This window comes from Zonotrichia leucophrys, chromosome 1A (genome assembly GCF_028769735.1).
Source record: "Zonotrichia leucophrys gambelii isolate GWCS_2022_RI chromosome 1A, RI_Zleu_2.0, whole genome shotgun sequence".
NCBI classification, from domain to species: Eukaryota; Metazoa; Chordata; class Aves; order Passeriformes; family Passerellidae; genus Zonotrichia; species Zonotrichia leucophrys.
Genome location: NC_088170.1, coordinates 10385936 through 10406471, shown reverse-complemented (window position 1 = coordinate 10406471; position 20536 = coordinate 10385936). Strand labels below are relative to the sequence as shown.

General features: G+C 39.8%; 1 protein-coding gene across 4 annotated transcripts in view; it reads right to left on the bottom strand.

The window, feature by feature from the left end:
* KIAA1549 (KIAA1549 ortholog) overlaps window positions 1-20536 on the bottom strand; it is a 145036-nt gene that overhangs the window by 47472 nt on the left and 77028 nt on the right. For all 4 annotated transcript variants that reach the window (XM_064737383.1, XM_064737399.1, XM_064737394.1 and 1 more), the window contains exons 4-8: window positions 17891-18068; window positions 16259-16386; window positions 14754-14937; window positions 8390-8449; window positions 4817-4962 (exon numbers count right to left, since the gene is read on the bottom strand). In XM_064737383.1, the coding sequence (XP_064593453.1) occupies window positions 4817-4962; window positions 8390-8449; window positions 14754-14937; window positions 16259-16386; window positions 17891-18068 (696 nt within the window). The remainder of the gene's footprint in view (window positions 1-4816; window positions 4963-8389; window positions 8450-14753; window positions 14938-16258; window positions 16387-17890; window positions 18069-20536) is intronic.

Genomic DNA, 20536 nt, shown 5'->3' with positions numbered 1-20536 from the left:
CGTCGACTTCAAATATACAATTGGTTAACAAATGCCCACAGCTTCATATTATATTACATCTACTTCAGGGGTGTTGCCACAACCTGGTCTCAGTGCACAGAGCAGCAGAGTACACAGACTGGTATCTGCTCCCAGCTCAGATGAAACCTTCCCAAACAGCACCCAACTCACACGGAGTGAAAATCAATGGGTTTTAATTTTATGAAGCCTCTTTGTGCATTGCCAGAGAATCACAGAAAATGAGAAAATTCTTTAACTGAGCTGTCATATATTTTACAGCCTGTGAAGAATCCAAGGAGTGTAACTATGTGTGCTACACATATCATGGTAACCATGCTGCCTGTGTGGGTTAACAAAGGAACTTCTCCACAGGTGCCTTTAGAAAAGGCAGAGGGTAAGAAGGACAAGACTTCAGTGCAAGTTGTCACAATGGAAACTGGACAAATTTTAACACAGAATTAAAAACAACAGCATTTGGCTCCCTATGCTGAGGAACAGGGATGAGTGAGAACAGTGAGAGTGGAGACAGGAAGAAGTAGCTGGAGGTAGTTCAGCACAGTACAGAGAACAGGGGAACAAGCACAAAAAAGTTCAGTGGACGTGCAGGATAGTGCTGATAAACTAAGGGCACTATTTTAAGGTAAATTTTATCTGAAATAATTTCTTCTGAAGAAAATATTTTCTGACTGCTCACACCACACAGAGAAAGAAACTTCACAGAGAGAAGCTGCAGACAAAATTTCAAAACCATGAGGAGATGGATTTCTAGTCTGGGAAAGCTGGTGACTAGCAGGGTAGTCTGGAAGCAGATACAAGACAGATGTACAAGACAGATGTGTACATAAACCCAGTACCTGTGACAATAGCAGTAGCTCAGTTTTCATCTAAATTTTACTTATTGATTTTTGCAACTAATCTGAGTTTGCTGAAACACAGGAAATGGCACACTGGGTCTGAACTCTTAAATTTGGTCATGGTTTTGAGGCACACAGTCACTGTGCCTGTTACAGAGTTTCTGGATTCTAAGTTTTGTGACACATGGTTCCAAATTATACTCTTTGTGCAGCTTCAGACCGCTTTAGTCTCTGTCCTTGAGAATGATAAGAATGCAAGCAGGGACAAACAGTATTTGCCAGGCATCCAGCAAAGCAGCCCACATGTAAAGAAGCACTTAAGCACTTTACATTTATACTTTGGCAGTGAGAGATGACATAGGGAGAGAAGAGATAGAAGAATTTTAAATGCAGGAGGCAGAAAGTTGGGGGGGAAAAAAAAGAAGAAAAGACTAATTCAACTCCTGTGTACATAAATGATACCATCTTTGTTGATACTAGATGTGCATTTAACCTCCACAGAGGAAAGGCTTAACTGTGTTCAGGTGTCAGTAAATTTAATTTAAAAAGTGTTTTCAAGTGAATATCATAGGTCAGTGAACAGAGTTGCCTTGGTAACAAAATCTAGTTGGTAATTTCAGGCACGGAAATACAAGTGTGGGGAAGCTTCCAAGGCATTCTGAGTCCTGGGCAGCCAGTGGGATGTCCTGGTCAGGAATGCAGGAAGGAGCAAGGAAGCCCTGGTGAGCTGTTTCAGGGTCTGGAAGGCTGAGTACTACTGAGAAACAAGCAGATATGCACATACAACCTCCAGTGCTCGTGCAGGAGGATTATTTCCCTTTCCTTCCTTCATCATACTGGGAAAAAAATAAACAAAAAAAGATCCTCTTTCTGTCTTATTAAGAGTACGATTCTAGTGTCTGGGCACTTAATTCAAGCTGTACTGTGGTCAGCACACAGAGGTACAAGCAGGCTGTGAGCATTCTGACAGGAGGGGTCAGCTGCTGCCTGGGCCGGCTGCTGGAGGGGCCAAAAGCCTCAGAGGAAAAGCTGAAGCAGCAGCAGTGCCCAAAGGCTTCACTTATAAACCTAAAAACTCATAGCAAGACTTCATTTATAAACCTAAAAACTCACAGCAAGACAGGCTTTGCTCAGCCAGGAGAGACACACAAGCTGTCAGCAGAAAAACATGAGAATGAATTTTTGCCTTAATGAAAACCTCAGTTCAGTCACTGCATTCTCTCATAAACTGCTACTCCTCACACACACAGCAAATAAAATGCTGCCTAGCATGTTCTTTAAATCAGAACATTCCTCTTTGTTTCATTTACTAGGATCAGCTTTTCACTTTCTATTAGGTTCAAAGGACCAAGCATGTTGAAATAAAAGAAAAATAAATTGTTTTTATTACCTGCTGCTGTGTTTTTAAACTACAATTAAGCCCTCTAATTCCTAAAAAATGTAATGAGAATTATTACAGTTAACTATAATATAATAAAATATATATTGTAGAAATTAAAATATAAATATGGCACAGGTCTCTGCAGATGCAATGCAAGCCACAGTAAGCACGTGCCTTCAAATTTGCAGCAACAGAGGACGCACACTGAAAATATGTAAGACCTACTCTGTGAAATATTAATACAACGTAACACAAAAATCAGTGGAACTATCAGAAGTACCACAACCAGGTGTGAGGCTTCAGAGGGGTTTTTGTACATAATGCTTACTGACTTTTTTCTCTTTTTATCGTGGAGTGCCACCTGTTAACAGCACAGACAGTGAAGCAGGAGGGGAAAGCCTGCTATTTGGGTACCCTCCAAAGCTCTTCTTCAGAGTGCCCAGGCTTAAAGCATCATTTTTCACATTCTTAGGCACTAACACATGCCTTCAGAAATGAAATCTAAACCTCAAAAGGTATCACTTCTATTTCCTGAGCACGTGAAAGGAAACTAATATGCCTGCAGTAACATTCACAAATAATTGCTTCACCTCTTGACCTGCAGTCTTGATTTTCCACAGAGCTTAGAAATGTCACATTTCAATACACTATAAATATATTTCACCTCAGGAAAAACTCCAGTCTAGAGGGTCACAAGGCAAGTGAAATGTGAGTCTAGTCTTTAATGGATATATAAACATGTTCTGTTAAAACTGTGCAACACTTGTGCTGGCAGCTTTTTTTCTTATTTTCACTTGACTGTGCTCTACTATCATAGCAGTCACTGATTTGTGTGCAAGAAATATACATGGGAAAATCTGAATGTAAAGCACAAGAACCATTATTAGCTCTCCCAGAAGATACAAACACAGCTTATAAACTTGGCTAAGAGGAACAGAATTAACAGCAGTAAAAGGTTTATGGCAGATGCCTACGGACAAGATCCTCAGCTAACAGGGGAACATCCTGGAAAGGAACGATCCTTCAGTCTGGAGCTCACCATCACTGCAGCTGCACACCACAGCCTGCTGTTGTGAGCACACCCAGCACACACACTTCACTGCAAGGTTTCTCTTGAGCCTCCCTCTGTCCCAATCTCCTTTGTTCAGCTCTAACCCTACCTGGAAGGGTGGGCTGGGAGCACCTGGAGAAGCCCTGTGATGGTAGAATGTGCTGACTGTAATGAATAGAACCCTCCTCTGCCCAAAGCCAGCAGTTGGCAGGCTCTTTGCACTAATTAAGTGGCATAAATGAGCAGCACTGCTGTCTGGAACACGAGCTGCAGATCTCATCTTATGTCCCAGTACATAACACAAAGTCAAAAGAAAAATGCTGCATTTTCACTTTCAAAAATACCACTCCTTATCTAAAAAGGATGTGCCCATAATATTGTGCATGAGCAAAATAAACTACCTGAGCTTTACTGAGCAAAGCCATAAAATTGTAATCTAAACATAGATGTTTTATAGGCTGTGGTATCTTCACTAGCAACATAAGGAATATTTGTTTAATTTATATGCAAAAGGAGGACAAAGGCATAACGAACAAAGTGCAATAAGAGGTGCTGGGAATAGGAGATTTGAAGCAGACACCTATTAGCAGCAATTCAAAGCTGTACAGAAGAAAAATAAAATAAAATCTCTATTACTGAAACAGATGTTTCTGAGACAGAAAAGCAGAAGTAAAAATATCCCAACATCTGGAAATTTAAGTGGTAGCAAAAACCATAGGATTAAATTAAATAAAGACAATAGGTCTGAAATGCAAAAAGGGCATTTGGGAGGTAAACCAACTGTCAATGAATTAGCTGGAAATGGTAATTTTTAAGAAGATGAGCCATTAAAAAAGTACTTTGGCTTTCAGACTGTTGAACTGATAAAAAGAACACATCAGAATTTAAAACTTTAAATTAAATAGCAAAGTCTTCTTGGACTTAATGTGAATAAATCCACCTGTGACTCTAAAACTCTAAAGCAGCACTGGAATTCAGATAACAGAAGTTGCTATGTGTGCAAAATTTGGTATGAATAATCATTTTTACCTGAAATCCAACCCTGTGACCATGAGTACTGTGACAAGTAAGAAGTTAAGGGGTAGAATGTACTACTCTACTGCTGCACCAAGCCACACAACTCTATTTTGTATTTCAACACCACTGCCAAAACATCAGAGAGCTGTGAAGTAGCTGTCCCAGGAGATAAAAGTTTTTCAGATGATCATCCTGTCTCCTTTTGCTAGGCACATCATGAAAGCCAAACAAGATAGAACATTTTAAAAATAAGACATTGGTAAAACAATTTTCACTGTTGTTTCCATGAAGCCATCAGAAGTTTTTAGTAATCACTTATTTGCATTTGTTATGTTTAGCTTAAAAGACATATGTGGTGCTTGAAAGAAGTCCCATATTTTAGGTGCAAAATACAAGTATCACCAACTAGCTAAAGGTGACTCACGTTTTTGAGTTACATTTCTCAATTCAAAACCTGACTCACGCTAACTAATTCAGTAATTTATTATGCTTTATTTTTCACCCTCTTAGTACCTGCACAACGTTGGTGCCTGCAAAGCTGGCCCGTCTCCAGATCCTGCCTCTGAGCAAAGCCTCGTTGAAGAGGTGAGCGAGTTTCCGCTCCATCTCAGCCCGGAACACTTCCTCCTGAACCCGCTGGTCAACCACACCCAGGAGAACTGCACAGCACAGAAAACAGCCCAAGAAAGCACATTCATTAGTAAAACTTCTCAGATTCTTCTCCACAACTTCAATTACAAGCTCTGAGTTGCCTTGGGAGAGCTCAGGGATAATTCGAGAGCGCCTGTATTTAAATCAGAATTCCGACCTGTTGGAGGTTACTTGTTGGAAAGGGACACATTTGGTTAATTTGGGGGGGGAAAAGAATTCAGGCAGAGGATTTTTTAGGAATTTGAACCAGGCTACACAGACCCAGGATAATAAGGAAACTATTTCAATTCAAAAAAAATGAATAAAATCATGAGTGTCCAATGAATTTTTGAGAACTGCTAGAAGAGAAAAGTTAGTCTAAATTGTCTGCTTCAATTAATTGCAGTCAAAAGTGTTGTGTTCAGAAATGATACCAAGTTGGAGATGGGGAGGGCAAGGTTCTTGGAGAAAAAGTAGAACAGCAGCACATGAATGAAGCTGTGCATTCAAGGAAACTTCCCCAGATAAGATTAACAAGTATGCCAGTCACAGCACAAAAAAATGGTTTGCTCACTTGGCAACCAGGTACCCTAGCTCAATGGGGCAGCTAATGCTGAGAGGAATTCCTGAAGGAAGATGAAAAAAAGCATGGCCTTTTACTAGCAAGATGGCATCCAGTTAGAGAAACGTGGAGTGAATTTTTTTTCCCCTCAAAATAAATAATTTGAGGGGGAAAAAAAAATCAGGCAGAGGACCTTTTTGGAAACCTTAACCGGCCTTAACCAGGCTAGACAGACCCAGGAAAATAAGGCAATTATTTCAATTCTAAAAATGCATAATATCATGAGCATCCAATGAATTTTTAAAAACTGCTAAAAGAGAAAACTTAGAATCGTCTGTTTCAACTAATTGCAGTCAAAAGTGTTGTGTTGGAGATGTACCAACACTTGTGTGCCACCTTGGAGCTAGGGAGGGCAAGGGTACCCTGGGCAGCTAATGATGAGAGGAATCCCTAAAGGAAGATGAAAAAAAGGGTGGACTTTTACTAGCAAGACGGCATCCAGTTACAGAAATGTGGAGTGATTTTTTCCCCCCAAAAATAAGTAATTTGGGGGGGAAAAAATTCAGCCAGAGGATTTTTTTGGAACTTGAACCAGGCTAGACAGACCCAGGATAATAAGGAAACTATTTCAATTCTAAAAATGCATAAAATTATGAGCATCCAATGAATTTTTAAAAACTGCTAAAAGAGAAAACTTAGTCTAAATTGTCTGCTTCAACTAATTGCAGTCAAAAGTGTTGTGCTGGAGATGTACCAACACTTGTGTACCGAGCTGGAGATGGGGAGGGCAAGGGTTCAGAGTCCTGGAGAAAAAGCAGAACAGCAGCACATGAATGAAGCTGTGTACTCAAGTGCAACTTGCCCAGATAAGATTAACAAATATGCCAATCACAGCACAAGAAAATGGTTTGCTCACTTGGCAACCAGGTACCCTGGGTCACTGGGGCAGCTAATGCTGAGAGGAATTCCTGAAGGAAGATGAATAAAAAAAGGGTGGACTTTTACTAGCAAGATGGCATCCAGTTGGAAAAATGTGGAGTGGATGGAGCAGTAGTCATTCAAATGATCCAACTGAACAATCCTCCAGGACAGCAAACCAGCTCACTGCTGACTGCATCAAATAAATTCAGTTTTAATTCTACTCCACTAAAAATACATGCATTTTTTAAAATCCGCTTTTTCTGTGTTTCCACATTTATTTTTTAAGACTAGAGCTTAATAAAAAGCCACCAGTTAAATAAAATCAATTAAATATAATTTTAATTTTTCAAAATTTTAAAACAAATCTATTAAAGCCACTTTTTCAATTTGAAGCTTTCACTGCAGATATCAGAAAAAGGAAACATTTTCATGATTTCTCACTGAGATCAACAGTGTCTGTCTTCTAAATTCAATCACAGACTAAGTACCTCAGAATTAAATAGCAAAACAGACAGTGACCTAAGGCTATTATATACACCAAGCAGAAAACTGTTCTTGCCTGTGTATTGGATTTCAGTATCAATAAATTATGTTTAAGAGCATGAATTGTATTCTACAACAGAGGGAGAACACTGTATATCCCAGCTTTTTATGACTAGTGGGATACATGCACATGTATCTGGGTAATTTGATATTAAAAAATCTTTACATGCATAGATTCTATCATTTTCCCATGTCATGATTCATTACCCTTAAAACACAAAACACTGACTGAAAGCAATGACTCAGCCAAAATCTACCAGCTCTTCCCAGAATCCTGCAAGAACTGAGACTACAAAAAATTCCTCTGCAGAAAAAAAAAAAAAAAAAAGTTGCTGCAATTGGCTTTCAAAATCTCACAGGCAGAAGTTTATCAAAACCCAAGGGAATGTGATTTCAGAGCTGGAAGAACCCATTTTTTACTGCAGGAGCTAATGGAATTTTCAGCAGCAATGGACAAATCTAAGGCTGAGCAAGAGAGGGAGCAGGTGGAGCCAAAAAGGCCAACACAAATCTCTGAGGAAGGATACCACTGGTTATGAGACACATAGGAGCTTCTCCCACATCACTGAGCATTATCTGAAATTCTCAATCTTTCTTCTCTGAAACAAACCATGTGGGCATCAGAAACTGAGGTGCAATTTGGTTTCCTGCTTGAAGAGTCAAGTGGTGACTGGTGGGAGGAGACAGGGAAACCTGGAAAAAAGAGCAGGTCTATACAACAGGTGAACTAGAGGTGATAAAAGGAAGATAAAAGTGTAACCAGTGGGGCACCTGCACCCTGAGAACAAGTTTGGAAGGCAAAGCCTCCTCACCAGTCAGGCTTAAAAGCACCAGGTAAGACCTACAGCAGGAAGGCAACCTCAACAGCCTCTGAGCACCTAAATGTGACAGCTCAAGCACATCTGTAAATTACAGAATAAAACACTCAGAACACTTTGGTGGGAGGGATCTTCTGTGAACGAATCAGAAGAGATCAATGAAATGTGATGAAACTCTTTTAGGTACTCAGAATTCATCTATTTTCACTCTGTTTTATTCTGGGCATGTTTTGGTAGAAAGCGTCACACAAATAAAATTTTAATTTTCACTTAAAATAGGCACCTAAAAATCAATGTGGCATATTGACAACATGCAGAGTAGATACTTTATGCCTGACAGTCTGAGCTGTTTCACTAAGAATGAACTGCCTTACAGACAAAAAGTGCTTTGTGTACATTATCAAGGAACTTCAGTAGTTAATTCTAGACCAGGGATTTATATTTCCCAGATATTCCAGGTCACTGGGCCTTTGGTTTTAGAATTTATTCAGCTCAGACATGTTATTACCTCATAAAAATGCAGCACCCCTAAGCTATTGATATTTATGCAGGCTAGTTATCCCACTACCAAAACTAATTGCACTTTTACTTACTCACAGAGACCATACATACCTGTTCTCACCCAGGAAGATTTCATCAACTGGGACACATTAAGCTTAGGATAATGAAAGGCTGAAGGAAAAACAGAATGGAAGAAAAACATCCTTAAGAACAGTTTTCTAAACAACATACACAAAACCAGAAGCCACTACATAATTTATACTGTCAGCAAGCATCTTATTTACACAGATGCATTTCTGCTCCCGAGGCAATGCAGACACAATAGCAAGGGAAGTGCTCCCAATGTACTCTGCTGAGTTTGTCTCTAACAAAAAGAAGCTAAGTGAAACAGTCAGATTTATTACGTGAAAGACTCCAAGCTGCTGCACCGGGGTCATTGCTCTCAGGAATTTAAAAGCTCACTGCCTGAGCTGTGACTCTCACTGAGCTAGCTGCAGGATCAGACTCTTGCTCAAAGGGCAGTGAGGCAACTCCTGAGCGTCTCAGGATGAAAATAAGACCTTCTCTGAGGCAGAAACTACAAGGAAACAATAAATGTAAAGCAGAGAACTAAACACATATGATTTGTGTTCCAGACTTGTGCAGTTTTATTTACAAAACCCACAAATAACCACATGTAGAAACACTGCTCTAGACAAACCTTATGGCTTTTCTCCTCGGCTTGGTGGCTCCAAGTTTTCCTAATTTCTCAATTAAAAAAAAAAAAAAAAGCTCTGCTTTAGAGGGAAATCCTTGCCCCAGTAAGGAAAACAGTCTATTTCTACTGACTTCAGTATAGATAAGATTTTTCCCAAGGTTTCCACTGGAGAGCAGTAAAGACATGTTGGGAAAGAAGTGAAGATGGGGGCTGGGCCAACAGTTTCCTCAAGGGAAGTCTTAAGCTTCACTATGGCAATAAGGAAAAGGAATGGTCTTAACTTTCTCAAAATATTTAATCCAGATGCAACTTGCTAAGCATTATACAAAGGTTAATTTTTAAACCATTTCATGAACAGAAAGAACGCAGCACATAACAATTAAATGACCTGGCCCATGCTGGATCAATTTAGAATAAAGATGTCCACGGTTGTGGACTAGTTTGCCACTACTCCACATTTCAGGGAAGTAGAAAATTGAAGTTTTTCTAATTTAATGATGCAAGAATTTGTAGACAAGCCATTCTCTGTCAGTGTACCGAAAATCTGATTCTTTTGCCCATTAAAAAGCTTAGGAATTTTTTCTGTTAAGGTAAAAGTAAAAGAATCATTAGTTACATTTTACCTTTTATTTCCACAGATTTATAACTAACTCCTACTGGACGAAAAAAATAAAATAAAATTTGGTTACTCCACCTTTATTTCAGCAATAGCACCACTAGCTTCAAGATGACCACCTCTCTGGTATTCTGTGACTTACTATTCAGAAGGGTGTTGGAACACGGTCCTTTTTTTCTGAACAGGAAACACTGGCCCTCTATGCAAGTGATCACAATGCATTAAATTTCCAAAACTCTCAGACAAGCAAAAAGCACCTCAGAGTCCATTTAAACACACCCATTTATTTCTGGCATCCTGCTACTTGATTCTTCTGATTGTAGCTTTTAGATTGAAATTCTATTTACTCTAGTCATGCAATTGTTTACTTCAATTTAGAGATGGAAGCTGAACAAAAAAAGCATAAACTGAACTGAAAACTGATTCTGTTGTTTTCCAATGCATGGCAAAAGTACGATAAGGAAATCAAAAACCATCCCGTGACCATAATGCTTTGAACTCCTAGGAATTGTGAGTTTTTTCTTCTTTAACCCAAAATTGTGTTTTGCTCCAATACTTACTGTGCTCTTCACACTTTTTCTAATTAGTACTTGAAAATGATTTAATTCATGCAAATTGCTGGGTGACTATTCATTTAAACTTTCCACAGAATTAATGCAACTTAAAAATAAACCAACTTGAGCAGAAAATCTTGACATTGAAAAGGAAGATGTGCTGCTGGGATCATTGCCAGCCAAGACTGGTTCTAAACCCTGACAAAGAATGCTGAAAACTGTCAGAAGTCAGCCAATCCAGGTTCCAATTCTTATACCACAGGTCACTGTAGTGTCTCACTGACACACAGACCTTGGGCTCATCTGGAGTCTCAGCACTGCAGTAAGATCGAATTTACAAGAGTTCTGATGTCCTCTGGAACTAACAATTACAAACAGCACTGACTGATTGTTATTCTGAGGGGGAAGCTGGATAGACAAAATGCAATTATTAGCTAGATTGCAGCTGGTCTGCTAATGACTCTGGATGCATTAATGAAGTAGATGCTGGCATCATTAGAAGATGCTAACAGGGAGCCCTGGAGCACCATACCATGTAACAGCATCGATTTGGGGCTGAATGAAAAGGGAAAGGGTCACCTGCTCACCAGAGACCTACTAAGAGCAGTCTAAGGCACACCACTCAGGCAGTGTGGCCATTGCCAGATGTTGTTAGGATCTCTCTCTCCTACAGATGTGCGGGACCATGCAGGACAGATCTGGTGTCATGCTGATCGTTCTTATTTCTGATCAATGGAGAACTGTAGTAGAAAGCACGGAGGGAATGCAGGATTTGAAATGAGAAGGCATTAAATGAAAAGTAAGATTCCATGCAGATACTGGGATGTGGGCAATAGCACATTAAACAGACACACATTGTGTCTGTTTAAAACCTGATCTAAAATCCACTCAGAAAAAAATTGGCAAATACTTCTGCAGTCCTTGGACCATATAATGCAATTTTATATTTATCCTATTGGCCTTGCAACATCTCCAAGACAGCCAAAATAGATGACATGCATCAAAGGGCTACTTAGAACTGAAAAATTAGCAAGTCCCAAGGCAATTCTCTCTACTCTCTCTCTCTACTCTCTTAGGACTTGAAGTCCTAAGAAAAACAAAGAGCTTTATTCAGGGTAAGTTCATGAAGGCAAATATTGCCATCTACTCCACAGCTAGCCTTTACCTGTCCACCAAGAAATGTGCTAGCCATAAAGAGATACTAAATATATAGTTTCCTGTTATTTTTAATGAACTAGCATCCAAACCCTGTGATTGGACTTGGTTTTCTTTCTGCTGACTTGCAGGTCATGACTATCTAACCAATTTACAATCTGAAACATGAGCTGTAAGGTAGACAATCAAAAATAAGCATAAGAAAGGTGTAAACTGGACATTTGAATAGAAACACATTGCTCAAGTCACCTAGAAGTCTTGTGACGAAAGAAGAAAGTCTGGAAGTTTCCAGGTTTTGCCATTTTCACAGCCCTATTCCTGCAAAGAACAGTCCACATCTGCCAAACAACTTTCACTCCTGATCCTGACTCTATGTGAGTGGGGAAAAAACTGACAAAGAATTCCTGGTGTAAACAATGGGAAGGGCCAAACCACACAGTTAAAACTATAAACAGGACATATTATTTATGTGAATAAAAACCATGAGAGGACAGTGTGTGAAAGGGAATGCAAAATGAACAAGGGGCAAGAAGCAAATACACTCTTTGGAACAAAGCTCATATTTGGGATATTGATGTCATGGTCTCACTGAACAATGTAGAGATGCACAAGTAGCTTTTCTTGAGTATGATCAACTTAAAACCCCAAGGCTGGGGGTTGAGACCTGGCCTCAGTTCACCCACAGATAATTTCTTCAGATACAGCTACAAAACGTACAAAATCATGCACAGAGTCCTTAGGGGAAAAAGAAAAGTCAACACCAAGAGTATGACTTAGTGTGACTTAGTTTATCAGCATGCCTGATAAACTAAGGCACAAATGGCACAGAACAGTATGGCATGGAACATTTTATATTTACATATGAACACTAACATATATAGATGGGTTTACATGTAAATATCCAACATTCCTAGAAAAAAAATCACACTGAAAGCAAAGGTTTGCATCTTAATCAGCACAGATCAAAGCAGCTGTATCAATCTAAGGTGTTTTAACACCTTCCCTGCTACAGTTGCTCTAGAAAACAAAAACATTTAGGCATCTCCCTGCTAAAGTAGCTTTTGTTGGTCACCCTCAACAGTCTGTTGAATGTTTCAGGAAGGATCTGCCCAATGCTGCCGAGCCTTGGGACAGGATTTTTGGCTCTGAATCTGAAGATCTAAAAGCCTTAGGTTTAAAATCCAGTCACAGCAGCAGTGTAAAAAACTGTAGGAACAGCTAAAAATAACTGGCTGTGGTTGCCTCACTGATAAAAGAGTCTGAACTACATTGATCATTTCTGTGCTTGCTGACAGAAGGACCCACAGCTCTAGCAATCTGAGAAACTGTGTTCCCACTTTGCCAACTTACCAAATATCACCAGGGCTGGTATTCCAGAACAGTGCCTGTTAAAGCACTACTGAGACCAAAATAGACCAGTTCGAACCCAAATGTGCTGTCCTACAATGGGATCAATCTATAGTAAATGTGAGCTCCTCTAACAGCAAGCAAGTCAATTGCTGACATTATGTTCCTTCATTTAGGACACTTTATTCACCAAATCCTCATGTTTTCTACATTGCAATCTTTGGGAAGATCTCATAGTTCCTAAAAATCTTGAGCTCTCCAGTTATCCTACTTCACTTTGCTTTGTAATTGGCATGTGAGTGACCCAGGGCTCCACTGGCACTGGCATCATCCCCAGTGCCAGGTACTGTACACATGCAGGTCACTAACACAGGGACAGCTCCTCACACGAGCACTAAAGTAATTTCAAATTTCCTAAGTAGCATCAGGAAAGGAAAACAGAATCATAGAATTGTTTGGTTTGGAAGGGACCTTAGAGGTCACCTAGTTCCAAGCTCAAGGAGAACCATGTACATTCATCTTTAACAGGAATGGCTTCCCCCTATGACCAGCCTCTCTTTCAAGCTATACCAGCCTTGGTAGAAATTCTGTTATCACTTAATTGCACTGTAGCTCCATTGCACAATCCAGAAGATGGATTCTCAGCAAGGGGCAACCTGCAAATGCACAAATATAATTTCAGAATACGTGGACAAGACTAAAAGCTGTAAGAGCCGATGTACGCTCTTAAATCACAGGAAAAAAAGCATCCCTCAACACCAAAAATATTACCAGAGACTAAAAGCTACCTAAACTCAAGCTCAAATGCTTAAAAGAGAGGACACAGAGTAAAGAGAGGTGTCTTTCAAGCTATCAAGGCAAGAGCAACATTTTATTTGCATTCAGTGAGCAATAAAGACCATAGCCCACAATGTGAGATGTTCTGGGGCTTCCAAGATAAAAAAAAATGCTGGGCATCTATGGACAGGGATTCTCAAGACTTGGTCCTGGCTCCACTAACAACAACCTTATACATCTTTTAACTGATTATGGGAGTAGAGGGATCAAAAATGCTGAAAACATGAAATCAAAAGCTTCAAAAAATTAGTATGTTTAGAGTGCATCCAGTAAATGGGGAAGTATCCTGTGCAATCATCTTACCTAGATTGAAAGCTGCTAAGGAGAGCAACTTTTCTGTTGACAGTGACTCTCTTTGCAGTATTTTTACTGACATACACAGCTGCATAAAGAACACCAGCTACAATTAGACCTGATTTTCCACTAAATGTTTAACTATATTGTAAAACTCACTGTGACAGATGTTATGCATCTCTACAGCTCACAGAAATAACTCAAAAAATCAAAAAGCATGGTGAGATAGGAGCAATGGGGAATTAATGGGCTGAGTCAGTGACACCCACCAGCAGGAAAGGCAAGTACTATTCTCCTATGATCTTGCTTATGTTCCTGAGTCATCTGAAAAATCTAAAATCTAATATAAGTTGTCAAGGCCAAGTGTCAGGCAAGCTCTGTTATGCAGGCAGTTCCCACTCATCTGTGTTTAGAATGATGGTGGTCTGGAAAAAAAGACTTGCCATGCAAATGTACATAAAAAGTGAGAAAGGTAATACCTTAAAACTTAACAGACGGCATAGACAAATTAATTCAGACTATTTGGGCAAATATCAACTTATGTAACCAGTGTCCCAGGAGTTTCTAGAAGTCAGAGACACAGTTGAGGGCAACAAAACCCTGAAAGCACTGAACACTCCTGAGAATTAGCAAAGGCCTCTCTAGACATAAGCACAGAGACACACCTTGGACTGCACTTCTCAGCAATACTGATCTAAGTGATTTTCTTATTTTTAGGTCTGGACTAAGACCAATGAACTGACGAAGCCAGGTTAAGCACAACTGATCCAGCACAAAAGGAAAGTATGATGACAAAAGCAGCAAGATGCTGTAACACCGAAATGTGAGCAGAAAGAGGCACAGATTGCCCTGCAGAACTCATGATTCAAGTTAGGCACTTGAAGCTGCATTATGGAAGAAATTATTTTAAAATTGTACAGAGGGAAAATACTGGACAGAAGTATTCTGCAGTACTGGATGACAGCAAATACTCACGTTCAGCAATCTGCTGCACAGGGAAGCCCAGATAGAAGCTGAATTCCACCACGGACAAGTTTCTGAGCTGCTCACTGACTTCAGACCCATTGAGAAAACCGTACCTGTCTCGGATGGCAAAGACAATGCTCACAGGGCCCTGTCGAAATGCCACCCCAGGCCTGCTCAGAGTTATGTTCAGTATCTGAAAAGACAGCATTGAAGCAGGGTCAGCAAAATCAAATCACTGCCATTTCCATCCCTTCCTTGACAGACTTTTTCCTCTTATATGAAGAGGGGGTAATTCATATCAATACAGAGGAACATCTGTTCCAGATTGGTTCAGCCAGCTGAGTCTCAGAAGAGGCAAAGTTGCATGTGAATTCCTCTTCAAAGAGTCATCCTTTAAGGCCAATCATAATCCAGAATGATCTGACAGCTACAGCCCAGAAAACAATGAGAAAAAAACACCTAGCTAGACAGACAGCAAAATAAATCTAGTCGTAAATAAGTCTTAGATGAATGCCAAACTGCATGGAACAGAAGAAAGGGATTGATTATGGCAAAAAAAGTTCTGAAAATGGATGTTCTCTTGGTAAAAATCTCCTGCACCGTGCACACCCAAACCCAGCAGATGTTAGAAGCCTTTTTGTGGCACCAATATACACAGCAACTGTATTTATGTAGATGAACCTTTTCCAAAAAATAAGAAGTATTTAAAGTAAGTTGGCTAAGCTGACAGTCCAAGAAATTGTTTTGCATGTTCTATCTTCAGTCTATGCAGTGACACTGTGTTTGAAGTTCTGAGCACTCTTCTATATGTACTACACAGTACTTTAGGTACTCTAAAATTTGTCATTTTTCTTCCTGAATTTATTTTAGCGTACAACAGATGGGTATTTATGGTGTCAGTTAAACAACATAATAAAATTTTTACTGAGTTTGGTATTACAACAAAGTTAGATTAAATTTAAGAATTCAAACAGAAGAGGGAGTTGATCTCATTAAATTGAATTACTGACTTTCCAGGGAGCTCTAAGCTCTGCTGTGTGATTCAGGGCTCTGCACATGTGCTGTACCTTTCATGTGTGAAGTTCCAGCAGCAGCTGTCACACACATCATACACTGTAAGTATTTCTAGACCTCAGAAGAAAGTAGCATGGTTGCTCACATGATGGCAGGGTCATGTAACTCCCATATTCCCTAATGGGGTCTCCAGCATGGCAATGAGACCTGGAAGCTTTCTTCCAACAAAAACTTTTTAACCCCACCCTAGTCTTTTATAGTGAACTATGATGACAGCAACTCTGGTAAGGGCTGGAACAGTTTTTATTTGAGAAATTATAAACCCTATTATATTCAAAAATTATTTTGGATACAAACTAACTTCATGACAAAGCCTCATAGTTCTACATGACCTAGACTGCAAGTGACAGCCAAAGAACACCTAACTCATTTTCTTGTCTGGAAGAAACACAGGATAAGCAAAGGTGAGGGACTGACACAAACCATGCTCATCCTCTCACCTGCACAGTGAAGTTGTAGGACTCCTGGTGCTTGTTCACCTCCAGGAATGCCATTGTCAGCCCTTTCTCAATGCGCTGGCTAAAGGTGCAGAATCCAATATCCACGTTTCGAGGTACAAACTGAAGCACTGAAAGCAAAGGGCAATTATTCCTACAGAAAAGTACGTCCATGAGAGAGAACAAAACAACAGAATTCACAAGGCTATCATTTCCTTCTTTCATGAAGCTCAGGACACATTCAGTGAAACACCAGATGAAAATACATTAAAAATACATTTTGTGTTGCTGCAGTACATTCTCTACTCACTAAGACTGGTTGCAGCAGTAATTAGATCTCTGTAAGATACTAGTGACAAAATACTGACTGTTTCCTCTTGTACACTAAAAGACCTTCACTATATACATGTGGCTAACTTCACCTCACCTGACCACTGAATTGGCCACACTGAAATTCTGAGCACCCAGCCAATCCATGAAAATCTTCAGAAAATAAAGCAACAAATATCTCTTTCTTGTATCCTGAAATACAGTATTTAGCTTGCCTAAAAGACTACATATTGGATCCATTAATGCACATTAATACTGGTCTAATACTTCCAAAACACTTAGTGAGCTATGTGTTAAATTTAGATACAGAAATCTTTAAGTTCAGAAGAGAGAAAGAAAGAGCACAAGATAGGAGTGAGTGTAGAGGAAGGTGATCAGGCACACAGACGTTAACAACTTGCACATCTGTGAATTTCTACATATAGCCTTACCCAAAGAAATGCTACAGTTAGCTTACAGATCCCAGCAGCAATGTTATATAAGGTTCAAACCCAAAAAATACACCTCCTGTCTATCTATATAACCATGTTAAGCAGTGGAAAAAGACATCACACCTGCATAGTTCAAGTGATGCCTTGCTATACAATTATTAACACAGCACAACAACACACAAAGAGTATCTGAACAAAAGTACCATGTTGACATTTATTAATTCTGCTTGTATGCTCAGTCCCTGTCACTACCTCATTACACAGCCAACCAACCAGGCAAGCAGTTTTATCATGCCAACAGGGCCCAAAGAAGATTTTAAATGACAACACTGACTCTGAAAATCTATTACATGTGTACCATTTTGCTTTAGATTATTAGTAGTCAAACTTTGCTTGAGCTGCTGCAATACAGCAGCCATGGAAAGCTGAATACTACATAGGCAATCCTCCTGCTCATGTCATACATGAGCAATCAATCCTCCTGCTCACCAATTCTCCTACACCATGACAACACAAAAAGGCAGACTTTAACATAAATTTAATCTGAAATTGACACAAACATTACAAAGTAGCTGCACTGTGATTTTATGAATAAATGCTTCATGGATTTTTTTATCTTCTCACCTTGAGAAGAGAAAGAGCACAGTTATTTTGCAATGTACTGGAAAAAAAAAATCCTGAAAAAAACAGGAAGTGATGGGTTTAACTGTTTATAATTACCACCTCTCTGCCATGGACCTGTAAACTATGTCATTAACAAAAAGAATAAAGATTCACATTAGAACAGAAGGTTTTGACTTGACCCTGCACTGCAAGTGAAGAAGTGTGAATCAACAGGAGCCACCTTTCCCCCTCTGTGTCAGGAGGAACTCACCTGTCTGAACCTGGAACCTGTTGTCTGGCACAGTGAAAGAAGGGTGCAGTGAGAGGATGATGGGGGCCTCCCCACGAAGAAGACTGCTGTTCAAAAGCACATTTATGACAGCTATTGCCGTGTAAACAAAGGGACCCGATGTCACCAAGAAAGCAAATCTGGGGGAAATTTTATAAACCTACAAAAAAAGAAAAAAATCTGAAATTAAGAAAATCCAAATATGTCAATGTTAAATCTGGCAACATTTTAGACCTACACAGTCTCATGGAGTTAAAAGCCACCTGATTGAGAGGCAGGAAAATGCAGTCTTTATTTTTCAAAGAGCAGCAGAAGCTCAAACACAAGTGCTGAGCCTTGCAGCCTCTGCTCCAGTGCATCAGAGGCAACTCCCCTGTGCCAGGTGCACCTACTGGAATATCTGCAGTACACCACACCAATCTCAGCACTTCTTGATTAATCACATTCCCACATATTAGCGCTCTCCCTTGCCTACATTCCCCTGGTGTACATAACATAACATACAAAATTCTTGTTTACTTTCTGAACTGCTTGCATAGCTTCTGCATTTCAGTCATACACCATATAGTGAATGCATCCTATATCATTCATATGTGGCACACAAGGAGTAAAATACACATAACCAATGCTCTTTAGATATAATTTTCACACTCAAGAAACTTTCTTCCAGGGAACACTTTTATCTGCTTGTTTCAACACAGTTACCACATTACAATTCTCCTCTTCTAATTCATGTCCTGACTTTGAGTCTTTTTAAAAACCCTGAGGAGCCTCAGACATCATGTAAAAGAAATGAGATTGCAAGTTAAATATAAACCTTGAACCATGCAGACACTCTTATCCATAATTTCTCAGTCACCTAAGTAGAACAAACAGAAGGGTTTTATTTATTTAAACATATTGCAGTGTCTTCCCTCCTTCAGAGAAACTCTCTCAACACTAAGAACACCTGTTTCCCCACCATTACTTTTTTCCTTCCTTGGTTTACTCCCCCAGTTTGCTTTATTTGCCTGTGGTGGTCACACTTCAAAAGTATTTTGGGATATCCAACAAACACGATGGCCTCAGGATAAATAATGTAAACCAGGGACCCAGAGTTTCTGATAAATCCACTGAAGGGATGCTAGCACCTTGCAGGTGCCATGCTGGTGAAGGGATGTGTTGGATACCTTCAGCTTCAGGAACAGCCTTATAGAAAACCACAGTGCCACTTAAACTGCGACCCACACACTCCTTTTTGGTGTTTCTGCTGTAGTGTGAAGTGATGGCAACTGCTGTTCAGATGAGACAGCAAGCAGCTCCTTCCTGTCTTCTAAAATGCCTGCATTTCAGAGAGCTCATCTCCACCAGAAGAAACTACCTCAGCAGCAGCAGGAAATGAGAAAAATAATCTATGCTGCTCATTATGCCTTTCTTCTTTCTTTGCCCACAAATATATGCAACATCCAACTTTTATTTTAAATGGATTTAGATCCATAAAACTCAAATTTATTTGATATGAATAATGTGCACAGTTCCTTTCAGTTCCTCTTATCTGAAATTTTATTCTTTTATCTCATGATGAAATAATCTCTGCAGCTTCAGTTTGTCAAACAGAAACAGCAGTTAAAAATGGGTAACACATGCCAAAAGAAAGTTGCCCATTACTTGCAAATGAGACTGCTTAAAAGGCAAGGAAAAGATGAATTAGAATTACAAATCTCAGTGACAATTTGCTGGTGATTTCTGGAGCAGTATATGCTGAGGAAGAGAGGTTTGCTGCAGCCAGCACATACTTATGCACTGGAGTTGGGTATTTCAGACTCAAAAGCAAACCAACTCAGCTGCCCCCATCCCTGCCTGGTTGTGCTGCCCCACAGACAACCAGGAAAGCAGCCATGGAATTCACTTTTCCAGCTCAACAGCTAACACTGGTTCCCTTCTGTGCTGCACTGCATCAGAAGAGCAACAGCAACTCCAGAATGGACATCCAAAATAAAAATCCACTTTTAACAGTAATTTTGAGGTAGGCAGATTACAACCACTACAAGTCAAAACAATAGCTATTTCTGCTTGAGATATTGCAGGGTTGTCTAGAATTAGCTCTCTTCAGCCAAATCCATATGACAGAAATAACAGACCCATGACAGCATGATGCTGTCTTTAAGTTAATTCAGAGAGAAGCCTACAAAGTTATCAAGGCTAGATAAGCACAGCTCATGACTCTGGAATCATGATTCATGAATGAGAATAGCTGCTCTTGGCACAGCTCTAATGGTTCACAAACCCAGCCATCCATCCAGCTCTCTCTTGGAAGTTTCACCTCTACTGCTAGGACAGCTGGATGCTAACAAATTAGGTGGCTGAACCATCATGTTGCTATAAAAGTACACAAGCATGGATTTCTTATATTAAAATGTACAAGTATTTTAACTTTAACGCCTTGGGCCAGACAGCCAGAGAAGCACACAGAACTCCATGTGCAGTTTAGAGCTTATTGCAACAGCAGAAACCTTCAGCAGAAGCAGAGAACTCTCACAACACCTAAAGTTAAGCTATCCCTGCTCCTGAGTGCAATGACTGATCCAACTCAGCTGTTCCCAGGATACAACCCAGCTCATTCCAAGCTACCCTCACAAGAGAGAGCAC